Here is a 20,833-nt window from a genome sequence, read left to right as displayed (position 1 = left end):
AAATCTGACGGTATTTAAATGGCCGAAAGCTATATCCAGAATAAATGGGACATACCAGTTAAAGAGTAAATAGTAAGGGATGAGGGAAAAAGAGGATATCATTCATCCAATATTTATTTAGATACCAGTAAAACAGTAATTAGTGCAACCATGAGAAGTTTGGTTCTACTTTTGCATCTCCTTCATCCAATAATCATTTAAATAATTGACCATGGGCAACAACAAATCTCATTTCACAAGCATGGTCATCTTCCTCATATCCTATTCTAAAGAGTGTTTTTTTTTAACTTTAAGGTTTCAGATTCCATGGATGTACTCTCAGATCAGAAATTCCAGTGTACAGACTTCTCATGTTCATGGGGAGTTAAACATGCAAAATTGTTGACAAGACACATGCAAACAGCCAAAAACTTTACATAATAAATAGTTAACCAAATAGTGGAGTGAATTATTCACGTACTTGTTCTAAACTCAACAAAATAAACAAGATTTATACTAAGTACATTAACAGAAATATTTGCTAGCCTGCTATTTTCTAGTTACTGTGACTTAACCAGTCCAATAAGGTAGGACTAGTTAACATTACAGAGAAATTACAAGAAAACAAAATAATGATAAAACCATATCACTATACAAGTATGGATATCATCACTTCAAACAAAGGTTAGCTGGCAAGAATAGAGCGGTTTCCGTGTGAAACTCATTTTAACCCTTCAAGAAATAACTTCAAACCCAGTTTATTGAAGCAGAGTAATAGAAGAATCTTACAACCTCTTTCTTTTCAGTTAGTATATCAATAGCATTGGTGACTGCACCCCAATATTATTAGATCGTGAACAGTTTCCACTAAGAAACATGAGAATAAAGACAATACTGATTAAGTGAAGTATTTGTGCATTCCAACACAACATAAGAAACATGAGAATAAAGACAATACTGATTAAGTGAAGTATTTGTGCATTCCAACACAACATACCTTGAAGCAAGGTAGTATAACAACTAATGGGAGTACCTTTGTCCAATTATCCAAAAACAAAAAAAGATTCATCAGCTAAGTCTGAAGGTAAATGACATGTTGTAAATACTCTTTAAAAAAATCCAATCGACTTCCGGAGTAAAACAAGAAGATATAGAATAATAAAAAGAGTAAATATAGAAAAATGACTCACTCAACACGGATTTGGTGTGACCCAAATTGGAGGACAAACACGACTGACGGAAACACCATCATAATGCGGCTGGATACTGCCATCTGCTAAGTTGAACACCCCCATGTCCAAGCCGCATCCTTTTTCAAAGTAGGCGTATGCACCCAACCAACTATCTGTAAAATAAATACAATTGGGCTTGATTCCCGGAAATTGAGAAGCTTGTATTGAAAGAGAAGCATTAGCACCCAAGAAAAAAGCTTGGTCTCCTAAATCCCTGGTTGGTGTAGCTTTGCAGCTAACTAAGTCGATCTGGAAAACTAGAAATTTTCTTGTTCTGTGTGTGCAAATCTTCTCATCATCTTCACCTGGGATGTGCCTCAGTGGAATCCTCTCACGATCATCATTGGCGTGCCTTAAATCAACAAATTGTTGCGCAACTACAAATAATGATCCTAGTGATTCTAGGATGTAATTCCTACCATCATTCCATGATGCTAGCTGTGCTATGGTATGAATATTAATGAGTTCAGAGCCAACAACATCACAAATTTGGACCCAACGGCCAAAAGTGACCGCATAAAAGTGGCCATTGAAATAAACCACATCACTAATATGTCCAATGTGGATCGGCATCAAAATCCTGGTCCATAACAAATCTCCTGGTCTCCATAAACTGAGGAGCTCAAATCTTCCCTCAATGACCATGACAGCATAGTCATATGTATGAGAAGGATTGGCTGACAAAACTGCTTTACGGATAAAGGTCCACGGAACGTGAGTGTAGTTGTGTTCATAACGTTCAGTTGTCTTTTGATGTGGCAATTCAATTTGAACACCGGAGAAGGGATGTAACAAGCTAACTTCACCCTCGTCTTTTCCAACTGTTATAAGCCATCCCTTCGACTCCATACACCTTTTTTCGCTCGCTCCCGGGATCCTCTTTTTCAAAATCATGCCATTATATAAACTGAAGAATTTTCTACATGTTCTATCATTCTCTTCCTCAGCTAACATTAGCCATGGAGCCCTAGGCAGATTACTATTAAAATTGTCCCGGGTGGCTACAGAGTGCCACGATTTGCAAATGATTCGGAAATTTAGGTAATCCTCAATCATATTTATACGTCTAACAATCAAAACCAATAATTCAGGTCGAAGTTCCGACCAATCAACCATTGTTCTCATTTTCAACTCTCTAGCTAATGAATGGATTTAATAAAATTCGGTAAATGTTCGGAAAATACCTACTTTACGTAAATCAAACTCCCCATGAACACTGATAAGATGAAAAATGGAGAAGCGCACTGGAAATTCTTCGATGAATCAATTTTTTCAGCGGAGACGGCGATGAAATGGGCGGAGCTCTCCACGAACACCGATAATATCAAAAACAATTATTTGGACTTTGGTTTTTGTAGAGTAAATAAATTGTTTAGAAAATTATCAAAATGGTCCTCTATGTATGGGGTTGTATTTATTTCAGTATATCAAGAGTTGAAATACTTCTTATAATACATAGATAGTTTGCGTAAATGCAAAATGATCTAATAAATCCCCGACTATCGTTCATGTATTTATCATTCGTAACAAATATTGAAGGTGTTCGACCAAACACAAAAAAAAGGTGTTAGACTATTGTATTTTTATATTTATATGTGTATTTAGATTATATTGACAAATACAATTCGGAATATATAATGATATAAATAACAAAAAATATGAAAGATTGTATTCATTTGATCTAATCTCACTTATATTCATTCGTTTTAATTTCTTTTGTTATATTGTACTAATCGTTATTTGTTTCTATCACTTGTATTCATTCATTTTAGTGGTTGTATGATCAACACATACATCTTGATGGATATTAATCACGTTCAGTTGTATGTGTTCACTCAATTTCGTTTGATACAACAAAATATATCAAAATGAGGTGTATATAATGGAACAAATAATTTTTTAAAAATTGTACCATAAATATAGAAATATAGCTCTTGTCGAAAAATCCTCCTTTGTATTACAAAAAAATATAAGCGAATAAATTTAACAAATTTTGAAGAAAAAAAAGGTATAAAATGATACTTTCTAAATTCGCTAGAAAATTTGTCCGCGCTTCGCGCGGTATAACAATAATTTAGAATGAACTTTTTATGAATACATAAACAAATGTTATTTTGGTTAAAGGCTTAGAGCCAAAACTTGTTTTTTCTCTTAAATAATTATTTATTTATCTTTTTATTCTAACATTTATGTGTTAGTTATGGGTATTAAAAATGGTATAATTATTTTTAGCAAAATAAATAAATGGAAAAAATAGGAAGAAAAGATCAAAAAATCGGAATGAAGATAAATAAAAATACTGATCATAGAAAGGTGTCACAGCAGATTGTCTACCTTCAACTTTATATAAAGAGAGAGAGATGGTAAAAAAATTTACTAGTTTCTTTTTTATTCTTTAGCTGATTTTTTTCTTATTAATAATGAATATTAGATTCTTTAAAATAATTAAATAAAACAATAGAAAAAATGTCAATAATAAATTAGTAAAAATTTATGAATATTTGTTATAGAAAAGTATCATATTACCATGTATTTGCTTAATTTTATGTGTATATACAATATAGATGATAAAAAAATATAGGAAAATAAAAAATAATTGATGGGCAGTCAATTAATAATAATATTGAGTCATCTATTATATGAAATAAGTATAAAATGGAACATTTCCACTTTTATGTATTTTTATTTTCAAATAAAAGATATTATCTATATTTATAAGCAAAAAAGAAATGAATTATCCAACTTCTAACTACCATTAATATAAAAAGAAGTTACTAATTAACTCGAATGATATTTTTATTAATAAAAACTCAAAAGATTACAGTTGCTTGGTGAATAGTTTGACTCATGCACTACTCATAACAATTATTTTAAATGCTCTTTTTTTTTTCTCATCCGGTGTCCAGAGCCCGTAGAGCCCCGATTAAATTCGGATCGCGCACTGAAGGGCCCATTAGGGGGTGACGCTCCCAACATGATTTTTTTCCATTCTCAGGGCTCAAATTCGAGATCTCTGATTAAGGGTAAAGTAGTTCGACCACTGCACCACAACTCATGTTGGTATTTTAAATGCTCTAACATATATGATATATAATGTATGTTATTAATTTTATGAACCAATACAAACATTATTTTTGTAATGGTAGATTTTTTCTTTTCTTTTTAATTTCTTGTTATGAAATTAACTTTTGCCTATATTTTTGGAAAAAAAAATAATTGATGGACCATCAATTAAGAGTATTGAGTCATCTATTATATAGAATCAATATAAAATGGAACACTTTCACTTTTATGGATAACGCACTTTCTTCTCCTTTTTCTTTTTCTTTTTCCAAACAAAAGGTATTATCTACATTTATAAGCACATGATAAAAAAATAAATGAATTATCCAACTTCTAACTACCATTAATATAGAAAATGTTATAAAATAAACTAACTTAACAAATTAATAATAGAAGTAGTAAGGGAGAGAGAGATAGTCGAGAAAATATTTCTTTTGTTATATTTTTAATTGCATAAAGGCAGTGGCTATGCAAATGAAAGAAAACGTAACAAGTTGGAGAAAAAGAAGGGGGGTAAAACTGGTGGAGGAAAAGTAAGAAGAAAAGAAAAAAAGTAAAGGGGAAAGGGACGTCCACGAAGGTGGACATCCACTTTCATAACACTCCCTCCCTGGATGTCCACATTTAGTGTGTCTCATTAAAAAGTTTATATGAAATAATATACATAGTTATCCCGAACACCCATAAATCTTATGCTTTGTTAAAACCTTATTAGAAAAAATCTAGTGGAAAAAAGTCTAATTAAGGAAAAAGAGTACACACATCAAACAATACGCCTTGAGTGTTGCCTCATTAAAAACCTTGCAAGGAAAATCCAATGGGACAAAACCTAGACTAAGAAAAAAAGAGTGCAGCGCGTATTATACTCCCCCTGATAAATACGTCATTTAATATCTCGAAAATAACGCATTTCAATCTTGTATATCAATTTCTCAAAGGTTGAAGTTGGCAATGTCTTGGTGAACATATCTGCTAAATTATTACTTGAACGAACTTGTTGAATATCTATTTCACCTCTCTTTTGAAGATCATGGGTAAAGAAGAATTTTGGTGAAATATATTTTGTTCTGTCTCATTTGATGTATCCTCCCTTTAATTGAGTTATACATGCAGCATTGTCTTCATACAATATTGTTGGAACGTCTTTTTTCAAACAAAGGTCACATGTTTCTTGAATGTGTTGAGTTATTGATCTTAACCAAACGCATTCTCGACTTGCTTCATGGATGACTATTATTTCTGCATGATTTGAGGAAGTGGCAATCATAGTTTTCTTTGTTAAACGCCATGATATAGCTGTACCATCACATATACATAAATAGTATGTCTGCGATCGACCTTTATGGGGATCAGACAAATATCCCGCATTTGCGTAACCAACCAATTTTGACGTGGATTCATCTGAGTAAAACAATCTCATATCAATGGTCCCTCTGAGGTATCTGAATATATGCTTAATTTCATTCCAGTGTCTTCACGTTGGGGAAGAACTAAATCTTGCTAATAAGTTTACTGAGAAAGTTATATCTGATCTAGAATTGTTGGCAAGATACATTAATGCACCAATTGCACTAAGGTATGGTATTTTAGCACCAACAAGCTCTTCATCATTTTATGAGGTCGAAATAGATCTTTATTAATATCGAAAGATCTCACAACCATTGGAGTACTCAGTGGGTGTGTTTTATCTATGTAAAATCTCCTTAAAATATTTTCTGTATATGTTGATTGATGGACAAATATCTCATTTGCAAAATATTCAATTGTAGATCAAGACAAAATTTTATCTTTCTGAGGTCTTTCATTTCAAATTATCTTTTTAGGCATTTTACTGCCTTTGAAACTTTTTCAGGAGTTCCGATAATATTCAAATCATCACCATATACTGCTATTTTGAAAAATTCAGATCTAGACCTTTTCATAAATACATAAGAGAAAATTGGATCATTTTGATATCCTTCTTTTAGCAAATATTCGCTAAGACGATTGTACCATATTCGTTCTAATTGTTTCAGCTCGTATAAAGATTTTTTAAGTTTTATTGAACAAGTTTCCCGGAAATCTTTATATATCAGGCATTTTAAATCCTTCAAAAAATTTCATCAAAATATCGTTATCCAGAGAACTATATAAATAGGCTGTAACGACATCCATCAGATGCATGCCAAGTTTTTCATTAACTCCCAGATATATAAGACACCCGAAAGTGATTGCATCCACCACAGGAGAATATATTTCCATATAATCAATGTCAGGTCTTTGTTAAAATCTTTGTGCACAAGTCGTACTTTATATCTTACAACTTTATTTTTTTCATTTCATCTTCGCACAAAGACCTATTTGTACTCCATTAGTTTTATACCCTCAGGTGTTCGGACTATTGGTCCGAAAACTTCGAGTTTTTCAAGTGAAGCTAATTCAACTTGATTTGCATTTTTTTATTTTGGCCAATCATTCTTCTGTCTACATTCATCGACAGATTTTGGTTCAAGTTCCCCATTTTATTGCATTATATCAATAGCAACATTATAAGCAAAACTATTGTCGACAATTATATTATTTCGGTTCCATATTTTTTCAGATGAGACATAATTTATTGATTTTTTTTTATCATTTTCAAGCGTCTTAACCTCTTCCAAGGTCTTATCAATTGTTATGTCTCTTCGCTCTTCTTAAGCAGGTTTTTTCATATCATGACCATCTTGATTGTTTACTCTTTTTTTTTTTCGAGGATTTTTATCTTTGAAACTGATCAGTCTATTACGTTTTAAATGTGGTTTAGACTTATTTGTATTAATTAGTTATCCTAATGGGACATCAACTCGTATTTGAGCATTAGCAGTTGGAATATGAGATTTAGTAACTCTTGATAAGTCAGTAAATGCATCTGACAGTTGATTTGCAATATTTTGCAAATGAATTATCTTTTAAACTTTCAGTTCACATTTATTTGTACGATGATCTAAATGAGATAGTGACACCTCTCTATGACAAATGAGGAACATATATAGGGACATCCACTTTCATAACAGAAATAAGTTATTAATTTACTTGAATGATATTTACTAATAAAAAATTGAAAGATTACACTCACTTAGTGAATAATTTGACATCTGCACAACTCATAACAATTCTTTCAAATGCAATAACATATATAATGTATAATGTATGTTATTAGTTTTATGAACCAATACTAAAGATTTATTTATTTGTTGTAATAGTAGACTTTTTATTTTTTATTTTATTTTTAATTTCTTGTCATGAAATTAACTTTCGCCTATATTTTTGAGTCATAAACTTCAAAATAATTTTTCAAACTTACACAGTATCAATCACTAATTATATTCTTGAACAAATTTAATCTAAGAAAATTATACACTACAAAGAAATTGAAATAAAATAGGAGCCAAATTTATTTTTATGAATTTAAAAATTGAGTGCATAAAATCATCTTAGAAGAAATTCGTTGTATGTACCAAGCTTCTCGATATAGATGGCATAGCATGAATCATTAAAATTTAGCAAATGTTGAACAAAAAATAATAATGAAATGCAAAAATATAAAGTTTTCAACCAATAAGATGAGAAATCTTAGCCTATAGAGGAATTACATAGATGACATACCATGAATCATCAAAATTTAACAAATGTTGAGCAATAAATAATAATGAAATGCAAAAATATAAAATTTTCAACCAATAAGAAGAGAAATCTAAGCCTATAAAGAAATTTTACTAAGAATAGAACACATATAAATAAGTGTAATCAAGATAAATATTCATCAATATATGATCTCATTAGATAAATTGCTACTATTAAAAAAATATATTGAAAAATATGTTGGAGCATTTCCTAAGCACAACTAAAACTAAAATGGTGATTCATGTATGCATAGTTTGGTAGTAAAAGATATATATAGATGTTAATTTTTGTCTTTTTATCCTCCCATCTTTTAACACATTATTACTCCACATTAATACAATCAATTAAGAATTATAAAGATTGAAAGTGGAAGAATACATATATATATATATATATATATATATATATATATATATATCTAATAAAGAAGGCACTTATAGTGGGAGGTGAAAGTTGATGAATTGAATAAATATTTTTTAATTATAAAAAATAAAATAAACAAATAAATTTGTCTTCCATTTTTAACACATTATTTCCACATTAATAAAGTTAATTAAGAATTATAAAAATTGAAGTTGGAAGAATACATGAATATATATTAAAACTCTAATAAAGAAGGCAATTATAGTGAGAGGTGAATATACCTCAAAATAAAATTCTACTAATATGATTTAAAGGTGTTACAAGTTTGTACATTAAATAATTGAAAGTTATGAATATGAAAAGCTTGAAAGTTATTATTAATATTAATTAAGAGTAAGATTTATTTATTAAATAACTATGGGTTAAGAAGATGATTTTACAAAATGAAATAATTGAAGAAATGAAAAAAATGTCAAAAAAGGAGAAAATAGATAAATAAAAATAGAGGTCATAGAGAGGCGTCACACCACCTTATATATGTTCCTCATTTATTATTATATATTGATTGATTGATTATGACTACTTCAATTACATGATATATATATATATATATATATGAAGGATTAGATGAATCATATTTTCTAAAAATTAAGTTAGTGTTTGGTGATAAATTTTGCATTAGATTTTAAACATGTATCTTCAATATTTGTTTGACCAAGAAATTTAAGCAGATTTTGAAAAATCAAATTTTAAAAAATATTTTCAAGTTCTCAAAAATTGGTTTAAATTAGTTTTCGGATTTTGGAGATTTTTACTCATAATTTCTTTTTAAAAGTAAAATACATGTCCAAACACAATTTCAATTTTTTTAAAAACCAATTTTCAAAGTTTAATATATTTTATATAGCTCACATGAAATATATGAAGGACTAAAATGAACATTTTTAATTCATTAAGGATTACTATATAAAAAATTAGATGGATCATTTTTTCTAAAAATTTAACTAGTGGCTGGTCATAAATTTTTGAACTAAATTTTAAAGGTTCATCTTCAACATTTGTTTGACCAAAAAAAAAAAAGGGCAGCCCGGTGCACTTAAGCTTCCGCTATGCGTAGGGTCCGGCTATGTTATATGGGTGGTTAGACCGGCTATGTTATATGGAGCGGAGTGTTGACCAGTTAAGGTCTCTCACGTTCAAAAGATGAAAGTAGCCGAGATGGGAATGTTGAGATGGATGTGTGGGCATACCAGGAGCGACAATATTAGAAAGGAGGTTATCCAGGACAAGATAAGAGTGGCCTCGATGGAAGACAAAATGCGAAAAATGCGACTGAGATGGTTTGGGCATGTGAAGAGGAGAGACACATATGCCCCAGTGAGGAGGTGTGAGAGGTTGGCCATGAATGGTTTCAGAAGAGGTAGAGGTAGGCCGAAGAAATATTGTGGAGAGGTGATTAGACAGGACATGGCGTAGTTACAACTTACCGAGGACATGACCTTAGATAGAAGGGTGTGGAGGACCCACATTAGGGTAGAAGGCTAGTAAATAGTCCTATTATTCTTCCCTATTAGTAGGCGCATTAGCGCACTATAATTTCTTTTATGGAGGACACAGATTAAGATAAAATGCTAGGTGACTTATTCTTACACCATAGTAGTTGTAGTTCTGCTCAATATTTATTGTCATTTGATTTCTGCATTGTATTGCTGTTTATAGGTGCGGAACCATTGTACTTTGATTATATTATTTATTTATAGAAGTAAATGCCTCTTTCTTTCCGTACTATTCATGACTTTCTCACTTTTGCTATTTCTTGTTTTCATCTTGTTTTCGATGTGCTTGTCCCTATCTGACCTTTTATCTTATTTTCCTTTCTTGAGCCGAGGGTCTTTCAGAAACAACCGCCCTACCTTTCAAGATAGGGATTAGGTCTGCGTATACTCTACCCTCTCAGACCCCATATGGTGGGACTATACTGGGTTTGTTGTTGTTGTATATTACTTACATTGTTACCTTAATATGAAATTAGAATAGTCACTTTTTTAATAAATCGAGGACTATTTTAGTTACATGGAATATATATGGAGGACTATAATGATCATTTTTAATTCATTAAGAACTACTTCCATTGATATAAAAGATTAGATGGATTATTTTTTTCTAAAAATTATGTAAGTACTTAGTGGTCATAAATTTTGAATTAGATTTTATAGATTTATCTTTAATATTTGTTTGATTAAGCAGATTTTGAAAATTCAATCTTTAAATATTTTCAAGTTTTAACTTGGGCTAATTTTTGAGACTTTCATTCACAATTTTTTAATTTTATTTTCTAGTAAAATACAGGATCAAGCACAACTTCAAATTTTTAAGTTTTAATTTTTAAATCTATAGCCAAAATAAAAGCTAAGGATTATTTCAATTACGAGTTATATATGAAGGACTAAAATAACTATTTTTGTTATACATTAAAAACTAATTTGATTACTTAATATATATATTGGACTAAAATAATCTCACACACATACATTAGGGACTATTTTGATTTTTGATTTTTTTCTCAGCAATTTAGTCTCTACCAAACACAACTCTCACAGTGTGCTGCTTCTCTGTGTTCACTGGGAGCTCCGCCTTTCTCAGCGCCCGTCTCCGGCTGAATCCCCAGTGTCCTTCATCTTATCGGTGTTCGCCGGGATCTGGATTCACATAAATTAGGTATTTCCCTATCATTTATCCGAATCGTTTCGTTAGGTAGGCTGTAAACTGAAAGAAAATGTCTGATTGGTCGGAACTTCATCGTGATCTTCTGGTTCTAGTTGTTAGGCATATTAATTTGATTGAAGATTATCTCAATTTTGGTACTGTTTGCAAATCCTGGCACTCTGTGGCCACCAAGGACAATTTTAATAGTGAATTGGTTAGGGTTCCATGGCTAATGTTAGCTGAAGAAGAGGATGATGACACATGTAGAAAATTCTTCAGTCTAAGTAATGGGATGATTTTAAAGAAGAGTATTCCTGGAGCCAGGGGAAAACGGTGTGTGGAGTCTATGGGATGGCTTGTAACAGTCGGAAAAGAGGAGAGTGAAATCAATATGTTACATCCCTTTTCCGGTGTTAAAATACAGTTGCCACATCGAATTCACATCCCATTGCCATATCCAGTTAATAACGATTATTATAGACTCAATGACAATTTTGTATCATGGGTTTCTATCCATAAAGCAGTTTTGTCAGCTAATCCTTCTCATACATCTGACTACATTCTCATGATCATCGAGGGAGACTTCAGTTTCCTCTGTTTATGGAGACCAGGTGATTTATCATGGACCAGACTACCGGGCTACAATGGACAAATTACTGATGTAGTATGTTTCAATGGCAACTTTTATGCAATCAATTATAAGGGTTGTATCCTAGTTTGTGATGTTGCTGGCTCTAAACCCGGTAAAAATCATATGATAGCGCAGCTAGAACCATGTATTGATGGTATTTATTACATCCTAGAATCACTAGGATCATTATTTGTAGCTGTGCAACAATTTGTTTATATAAGGTACGTCACAGATGATCGCGGGCGGATTCCATTGACACACATCCCAGGTGAAGATGATGATGAGGAGAATATTTCCTACACTTACCGGACAAAAACATTTCTAGTTTACAAGTTCGATTTAGATAATTGCAAAGCTACGCAAACTAGGGATTTAGGGGACAGAGCTTTTTTCCTGGGTCCTAATGCTTCTCTTTCGGTTCAAGCTTCTCAATTTCCGGGAATCAAGCCCAATCATATTTATTTTACAGATAATTGTTTGAATGCATACCTCCAGTTTGAAGGAGGAGTCGGCTTGGACATGGGGGTGTTCAACTTAGCAGATGAAAGTATCCAGCCACATTATGACGGTGTTTCCCTCAGTCGTGTTTGTCCTCCAATTTGGGTCACACCAAATCTGTGTTGAGTGAGTCACTTTTCTATATTTACTCTTTTTGGTATTCAATATCTTCTTGTTTTACCCCTGAAGTCGATTGGATTTTTTTTAAAAGAGTATTTACAACATGTCATTTACCTTCAGACGCAACTGATACATCTTTGATGTTTACGTATAATTGGACATAGGTAACTTCCATTATGTGTGATACTACCATGTTTCAAGGTATGTTGTTTTGGAATGCACTACTACTTCACTAAATAATAATTGTCTTTGTTCTAAAGTTTCTTAGTGGAAACTGTTCATGATCTAATAATATTGAGGTGCAGTCACCATTGCGATTGATGTACTAACCGAAAGAAAGAGGGTTGTAATTCTATTACGCTTCAGTAAAATGTGTTTTGAAGCCCTTTCTTCAAGGGCTAAAATGAGTTTCACACAGAAAGAATAAATATATATTTGAAATGTTTGAACAGACTGTCATTCTGCATGTACTTGTCTAACGTTAGCCTTTCTTTCCTGAAACAATAGAATCAACAAGGCAATATTTGAGATTCTTCATTTTGATGTATCCTCTTCTTGAAGTCATCCCTTGAAAGTGCCGGACCCTTATTCCTAGTGACCGATGTTACATCAACTTTCACCTTGTAAGCACCACTTCCATGTCTTCCTTTATTGACCAATTCAGCTGGAGCTTAAAGCACATAGTCCAATCTCACTTTTTTGGCCAAGAGGACTTAAAAATATTCAATGAGGGCATTGCACCTTCGCATCATTGAGTACCCTCACATTCCATGACACAATACTGAGCTTCATTGATCATGATCGACACATTCCTTCCCCTCTTCTAGTGCCAATACTGATGAATTTGCTACCTGGTTCTAGGCTCTTCAATTCCTTTGCACTGTTGATTTTTGTAGTCACAGGTACCATTGCTCTGGATTCTTCAATTTTTAATCTGCTTCTTCCCATCAATTCTCATCAATAGTTCCATGCTATTTTCTCACAACCTTGAAAGTGGATCCGGAATTCCTCATCGAAATTAATGCAGTAATATTTTGTTGCACCCATACTGGAATCGGAATACCAGGTACTGAATCCAGTGTCTCAACATGATCAGCTGTGTTGAGAGGGGTAACATCCCCGACATGTAAATCTCCTACTTCCTTCTTCTCTTCCTCTTGAGATATCTATTCTGTATGAACCAGCCGATTCGACATATCAGTGTGTTGGATAATCGACATAGCCTCCTCCCTTGTGGTGGTTGGTGTTTGGTTGATCTTTTTAGAATGTACTCCCTCGATCAGAGCTGTGAAGTAGAGAGAATGAGAACTGCAAACTTCCAGTCTCCTGTTTTGTTCTAGTAAGTATCGATTGTTCTAGTAAAAACTTTTGAAGGGCCCACATGCCCCACTTTACTGCCTGATTCATACATCCCTATGACCACAGATGTCATGTCCTTTGTTGCCCAATGGTTCATAGACGGATCCTCGTCTGCTCTGACAGAGTACCTTACCGGCACAAAATATCTGGGAGAATTATTCTTGGGATTTCAATCTTGTCACAACCTTCCATTCATTAATAAAATGAACATGTTTAATAGGTTTGTAAATAAATTTTCTTTTTGAAAATAATGGAACTTGATGTCTCATTGGATTACCTGGAAGCCTCTTTGGAGGATCAACATTTCTATGATGATGTTAAGATTAGGAAGAGATGACGACGAATATACTATGGACAAACAATTAAATGCAAGACACAGATTGTTTACAGTTGTTCTGGACCCTTAATGTTGTGTGACCTGAGACGAATTGTTTGGTCCTTTTTCTGCTTTTCTGCTTAGTACCCACAGTAAATGTTGTGCTGATAAAAAACCACTTTATTATTGCCAGATAACTTATATTTGAAGTGGCGATATAGTGATGGTTTTATCATTATTTTTCTTCTTGTAATTTCTCTGTTATGTTAACCTATCCTACTTATCGGACTGGTTAAGTTGCAGTAATTAGAAAATAACAGGCTAGCAAATATTTATGTAAATGTACTTAGTATAAATCTTGTTTATCATATTTGTTGAGTTTAGAACAAGTACTGGAATAATTGACTCCACTATTTGGTTAACTATGTTAAAGATTTCGTCTGTTTGCATGTGTCTTCTCAACAATTTTGCGTGTTTTAATTCTCGATGAACATGAGAATTTTGTACACTTGAATTTTTGATCTGTAATTTGAGTAAATCCATGGAATCTGAAACCTTAAAAATACACTTTTCAGAATAAGATATGAGGAAGATATTACTCTTTTAACTACTTTGTCCCATTTAGTCTGGATATAGCTTTGGCTGTTTATTTACCTCACACTTCCTTGACAGACATCCATTGATCCATCAAATCCAGTTACATCTGCTGATGTTCATAAGATTGTTGAGAATCTTGCCCAGAAGCGTAGGCCTATGACTCAAGTTACTTTGGATGTTCAAGAATGTAACAGAATTTCTACTACACATCTAGTGTAAGTTAGTTTTGCTACTCATCGCTAAAGCATATCGTATTTTAATTGCTCTATGTACAAGGGGGAATTGTTACTGTTGCTCAACTACCATCTTACTTTAGCTTATCATAATGTGTTAGATACTGTGAGACAATGCAATCATGTTACTGTTAATACTCAAGGAACTCCTTTTATTTATCAAAAATATCTTTCGGATCAAATTCCGGTTCCTCTTAGTTCCTCTTTACAATTATTAGATCCCTTTTCTAGATTTGAGAAACAGGGCTTCTTGTAGTAACTTGTATCGCTATCGGGCATTGTTCAAGGTAGTTATAGTGAAGGGAACAGAAATGAAGCGATATGCAAATTAGTTTGAGATTGATAATGTACTTTTTGTTGTTTTACCAAATGAATAATGATAAGCATGTGTTTCACAACTAGTCGTTCCTACAAGTAATCCTCATGCAATGAATATAAAGGGGGAAGGAAAAAGTAAAAGAAACTAATAATTTTTTCCTAGTGGAAATATATCAAGATACTTACTACAACCAATACATTATTATTTGCAATTGTTTCAACTTTTTGGTGCCTCTCTTTCCATATGTAAAATATGTGATTGATGAGTAAATATGAAAGGACTCTCTATAGCTAACATATTTTTATCGTCAATCGTAACTCACCAAAATGGTCATTTTCTGAGTTGATGTTGTGCCATTAGAAAATCACAAACTAAGGGGTCATTTGGATGGTGGTTAGCAAGAGAAATTATTCACGTATTAAAGCTACCATAATTAGTACTATGTTTGGCATCATTTTATTTGTTATGTATAAAATTCTACACACCAAGTATGGTGTTTAGTTACCTGTTTGCAATCCCACCTATAGTTCGGAAGAAATTTATGATACCCAACAAAAGAAAAGGAAGAATTTATGTTACTATTTATGCAGGGCAGCAGATCAAATAACTATAACTATATATATATATGGATAACTAAATCCTGCCTAAATTTACTCTTTTAACTTTTTTAGATGCAGAACTATAAATTTATTCTTTTAAGGATTAATTCAATCAAACATTTCTTTTGATGGATATATAAAAATAATTGATTCAAAAAATTAAGTTTAAAACGGAATGTAGAACTATCATAAACAGGAAAAGGAGAATAAATTAACGGGGAAACAAGAAAAATCATAAGCAACAAGATAGTATATGTACTAATAAATGAGAAATAGAGACTGAACCTAATTTAATCACTCATTTGAACGAACTAAAAAAAATGAAACCTTTTATTTATGATAATTAGAAAAAGTATATATTATATAGAATAAATACCATTTTAAAGTCTTTTTCAACAACAACATACCAGTATAATCCCAAAAAGTGGGGTCTGGAGAGGATAGAATGTACGCAAACCTTACCTCTACCTTAGAGTTAGAGTGGTTGTTTCTGATGGACCCTCCACTCAAGGAAATTAAGTCTTTCTAATGTACAAATTTATACTTTTACTCTGTAGTCAAAAAAATAAAATAGCGCATTAAATCGTCTTTCCATATCAACACCTTTTTATTTCAAAATTTCAAGATACAATTAATTTTAATTTTTCAGCAAAAAGTTTTTCTTAGAACCATTTAAAAACCTACTATACATATCACAAAGTTACAATTATTATTAATTTCCAAAAAAATAATAATTTGTCAAGCAGCAATATAAACTCTCACGGTTGGAGAGTAAAATTAAGTTTTTGCGATTATTTGAGAAATCGGACACCATATTTGTAAGAGTTGCCCTCTTTATTTTGAATCCTCTTATATGCATTCCTGTTTCTTCCATTGATTATATTTGCTCCTATGATTTGACTTTGCATTTCAATGAGCTAGAGTCAACCTTGTAAGTTTGGTGAATAATTGGTGGGAGAAAAGGAACATTGTAGTACAGGTAGCGATATTTTCTTAAATTAGCGTCTTCTCTGAAGCTATATCTTGATATTTTGGAAACAACATTAAGATATATATATATATATGCACATGATGATTATTTTACGAATTGTAACAAACATCATGTGTGCTTAGCAATCATCTCTTTTGGTAGTTATACTAAGTTCATGTGATACTTAATTTGAAAGTTAAATGATTATTGTTTTGCTCTAGTATTATATATCACATTCCCTATTGATGTATCAAATTGTAAATGGCTGGTTGGTCGGAGCTTCTACAGGATTTGTTGAGGTTAATAGCTCATTGTCTTGTTACATACACAGATCAAGTCCAGTTCATGTGTGTTTGTACTTCATGGAGGTCAGTATTACCAACTATTTCTAGTATTAAGGGAGTTCAGCCATGGTTGTTGCTGCCTCGTGATGATAGTACAAATGAAAATATGAAAAATTCTTATTAGCATACATGAAAGAAGAGTAGTTCACTATCTTGAGGTCTCAGAGGTCCTTGGTAAGAAGGAGTTTCACGGTTAGCCCCATGGATGGTTAGTTTCTATAAAAAAAGACTCTCGTAAAATCTGTCTAACCCAATCACTAGGGTTGAAATCACCCTTCCACCGAGGTATAAGTACCCCGATGTGAGAAAGTATTGTGCAAAGAAGCTTGAAACTGAATATTTGCTTGAAGCCCATAATGGCCAGACTTTATTCCTTCCAGCAGATTTGGTCAACATGCCTTATATTCAAAGTTGTCCTATCTTCAAGTCCTACCTCTAGCAAAGTTAACTCTTTGTTTGTTGCCAGTTATGTTGGTAATTATAACTTGGCCTACTGCAAACTTGAGATAAAAAGTGGATATACATTTCCAAAACAGGATACCATGATGCCATCTTTTGTCACTACCAGAAGAAATGCCTTTAATGACAATTATTTAGTGGCAATTAATCATATGTCAGTAATTTATTCCTTTTGCCCAACAATTAGCGGCAATTAGACATTAGCAGGGGCTCAACAATTAGCAGCAATTAGATATTAGCAGGGAATAAAGACCTTTTACTGGCCATTCAAGAGAATAGCCACAATAAGTTGGTTCTAAATAGAGTAATACAAATAATTGAAGGTGATCTTTTCCTAGTTTCATCTTCCCTCCACTTTTTTGTATGCCCCCCCCTTCCTCATTTCCCTCTTCGTAAACCTAGAACAGACGGAAACCTAAAATCCTAGTCTCTTGTTATCCGATTTTTCAGTGTATCTGCAATTGTTTCATCGGGGATTTTGGATTCATGGTGGATTTTAGATTTTCTGGTGGGGAACGATGTGGAAGAGGAAGGTGAGCTTGTTTCATGTGGTGGATGACTCGTTGGCATTGGCAAAGAAAGACAATGGAAGCTTAAATGGTGGAAACAACATGACGCCTTTGATCGACAAGTGGTACAAAAAGCCTTACTTCAGAGATTCAATGAGATTTTGTAGAAGAAGAAGACTCTTCCTGTATGGCATCAAAAAGAGGAGTTCTTAAGCTGATGAATATCCAATCACCGGCAATGCCGTCTCTATCACCGGCTATAGTCACCAGGTTACCCGAGTCATCTCTCCCTCCTCACTCTATCTCTATCTCTTCTCAACCTTGCTCTCGTCAGTTTCGATTGTCGCCGGCTTACATACTCGAGTCCTAGGTTTGGTTTGGTTTTTCTCCTATTTTGTCTATTTTAGTTTTTGTTGATTTTTTTATTTTTAATAATATTTTGCGCTAGTGGTCTGCTTTAGATTATGTTCAATTTCTTTAATGATTCTTATAATACAAGTACTAAACAGTGAGCATATAGTTGTATTTTATACATTAAGATGGAATATTTAGCATCGCCTGCCTTCAATTAATTTAGTGGAGCGAGGGTTGTAATACTTTGCTGTTTACTCAGAAAATGACACTGCTCTATAATTCTAATGAAAATTTTACCTTTTTATTCAATTTTACAGCATGTGTACTGTTCTTTGGTGGATTTGGTAATAATTATGTTGGAGTAACCCAAAAGCCTTCAAATTGGAGAACAAGAATATGTAATATGTTGGGTGACTGCTGGTTATTGCTTGGAGTATGAAATATTGTTTCTGTTCTTTCATGGCTGCTGATATGTTGAAGTTTTTTTTTTTTTTTTTGATAAGATAATAGATTTCATAGAAGGCATCAAGAAGATGCATCATTTACAAAGCATAGAAAAGTACAAGACATTATTAGCTCCATTAAAAAGGCTAATCTAAAGTTAAGGAGCTAACAATGTCCAAGAAAGTTTTAGGGAATTAACGGGGGGAAATTGCTCAGCCGCAGAGGGTTGTTAAAACTCTAGACTTCAGAATGGGAAGAGGTGCCTTCAAAGCATCTATTGTTTCTTTCTGTCCATACACCAAAAAATGCAAGCTGGGATCATCTTCCATACTTTCCTGATGGGTTTTCCGACCTTCCACGAGCTCCAACCAGTGCATCTTTAATGCTACTTGTCATAGCCCATTTTAGACCAAAAACTGAGATGAACATGTTCCATATGCCTGTGGCTGCTGTACAATGCAGAAGGTGTCTGTTAGTCTCTAGGGCCTGGTGACACATGAAGAATCTGTTGACAATGTGGATTTTTCTCCTGATGATGTTGTCTTGGGTGAGGGAAGCTTCATGAAGGGCTAGCCAGCTAAAACAAATCACCTTGGGGGGTAACTTGGTTTTCCAGATTAACTTCCATGGCCAATTAATTAGCATTTCATTTTGAGCACATAGTGAAATAGTATGCTGCCTTCACAGAATATTTACCAACTGCTTTATCCCCCCAAATGAGTCTGTCAGGTGATTGATTATTGATCTGGACAACTCCTATTCTCTCCAGTAAGCTGAGAATGTCTTGTAGTTCCCAATCTTGGTAGTTCCTCCTGAATTGAGGGATCCAGGCATTTGGAGAAGAGGAAGACTCTTCCGGTATGGCATCAAAAGAGTTCTCAAGCTGATCAATATCCAATCATTGGCAACGCCGTCTCCGTCACCGGCTGTTGTCTCCAGGTAATCCGAATCATCTCTCCCTAACTCTATCTTTATCTCTTCTCCCTTAGTTTTGATTTTTCTTTATTGTTGATGGCTCTCTTTCTGTCTTAGCTCTCAACCTTGCCTCTTGTTAGTTTCAATTGTCCCCGGCCTACTCTCCCACTTTTTCTATTTTCGTTTTTCATTGATTTTCTATTCTTAATAAATACTTTGTGCATCTAGTCATCTGCTTTAGATTATGTTCAATTTCTATAATGATTCTTATAATACAAGTACCAAACTATGTGCATATAGTTGTATGTTATGTGGTTGAGATGGAATATTTAGGGAGGGTTGTAACACTTTGCTATTTACTCAGGAAATGACACTGCTTTATTATTCTAATGGAAAATTTTGCCATTTTGTTCCCTTCTACAGCATACGTGTCTTTCTTTGGTGGATTTGGTAATAATTATGTTGGAGTACAAATTGGAGGACAAGAATATGTACGTGGGAGACTACTCGTTATTGCTCATTTAGCAGCGTCATTTCTCTTAGAATTGTTTGTTTTTTCGCGGCTGCTGATATGTTGAAGTCTTAAATTTCAATAGATAACAGGGGATGTAGCTCAAATGGTAGAGCGCTCGCTTTGCATGCGAGAGGTACGGGGTTCGATCCCCCGCATCTCCATTAACTTTCGTTTTGTCTCTTCACGAGGTAGGGGTAAGGTCTGGGTACACTTTACCTTCTCTAGATCCTATTCATGGAATTTTACTGGATATGTACACATGGGTCTCTTGTACTGGTAGATAACAGTATTATGTCCCCTGTACCGTCCCATCGCTTGGATCTTGGAGCAGGTCTCTGCAGATACTTCTCGTTCTGGTAAAATTGTCTACCTTAAATGGTCTGTTATTTTCAGATATTGTGATGCATTCAGCAGCTAAGTTTATATCTGGCCATAGTTATCTGATTGGGGGAGGCGGGGGGGGGGGGGGGGGGTACTTGTCACAACGGAAAGGGTTTTTCTTCTTTATTTGGTTTCATGGATTGATTTACGCTTATCATATGATTTCTCATAATCCTTAGTGCCCTTGAGTTGCTTTCATGGCCAAAACTATCAGATTACCCTGATTTGAACAAAAAAAAAAAAAAAATCCACCTCTTATTAATAAGCTCCTTTAAAGTGCCAAATA

General features: G+C 33.2%; 2 protein-coding genes and 1 non-coding gene across 4 annotated transcripts; 2 read left to right on the top strand and 1 right to left on the bottom strand.

Moving 5' to 3' along the window:
- Nucleotides 1-1,136: 1,136 nt before the first annotated feature.
- On the bottom strand, nt 1,137-2,510 carry LOC129888607 (F-box protein At2g26160-like). The gene has a single exon (XM_055963557.1). The coding sequence runs from the start codon at nt 2,334-2,336 to the stop codon at nt 1,170-1,172; it is 1,167 nt and encodes a 388-aa protein (XP_055819532.1). The 5' UTR covers nt 2,337-2,510; the 3' UTR covers nt 1,137-1,169.
- An 8,372-nt stretch (nt 2,511-10,882) lies between these two features.
- Nucleotides 10,883-20,525, top strand: LOC129890168 (putative F-box protein At5g55150). Of its 2 annotated transcripts, XR_008766988.1 has the most exons (5): nt 10,883-12,240; nt 14,582-14,721; nt 17,881-18,209; nt 18,928-19,676; nt 20,076-20,525. XR_008766988.1 is itself a non-coding variant. In XM_055965722.1 (2 exons), exon 1 carries the CDS (start codon nt 11,056-11,058, stop codon nt 12,238-12,240), a length of 1,185 nt encoding a protein of 394 aa, XP_055821697.1. In that variant the 5' UTR covers nt 10,883-11,055; the 3' UTR covers nt 14,582-15,610. The 2 variants fall into 2 exon arrangements, 1 of the variants encoding a protein (XP_055821697.1); XM_055965722.1 differs by lacking the exons at nt 17,881-18,209; nt 18,928-19,676; nt 20,076-20,525 and having other exon boundaries at nt 14,582-15,610.
- TRNAA-UGC (transfer RNA alanine (anticodon UGC)) lies at nt 20,255-20,327 on the top strand. The gene has a single exon. It is a non-coding gene; the product is annotated as a tRNA-Ala (tRNA).
- Nucleotides 20,526-20,833: the final 308 nt, after the last annotated feature.

This window comes from Solanum dulcamara, chromosome 5 (assembly GCF_947179165.1).
Source record: "Solanum dulcamara chromosome 5, daSolDulc1.2, whole genome shotgun sequence".
Lineage (NCBI taxonomy): Eukaryota > Viridiplantae > Streptophyta > Magnoliopsida > Solanales > Solanaceae > Solanum > Solanum dulcamara.
This window is presented reverse-complemented; position numbering and strand designations above follow the sequence as displayed.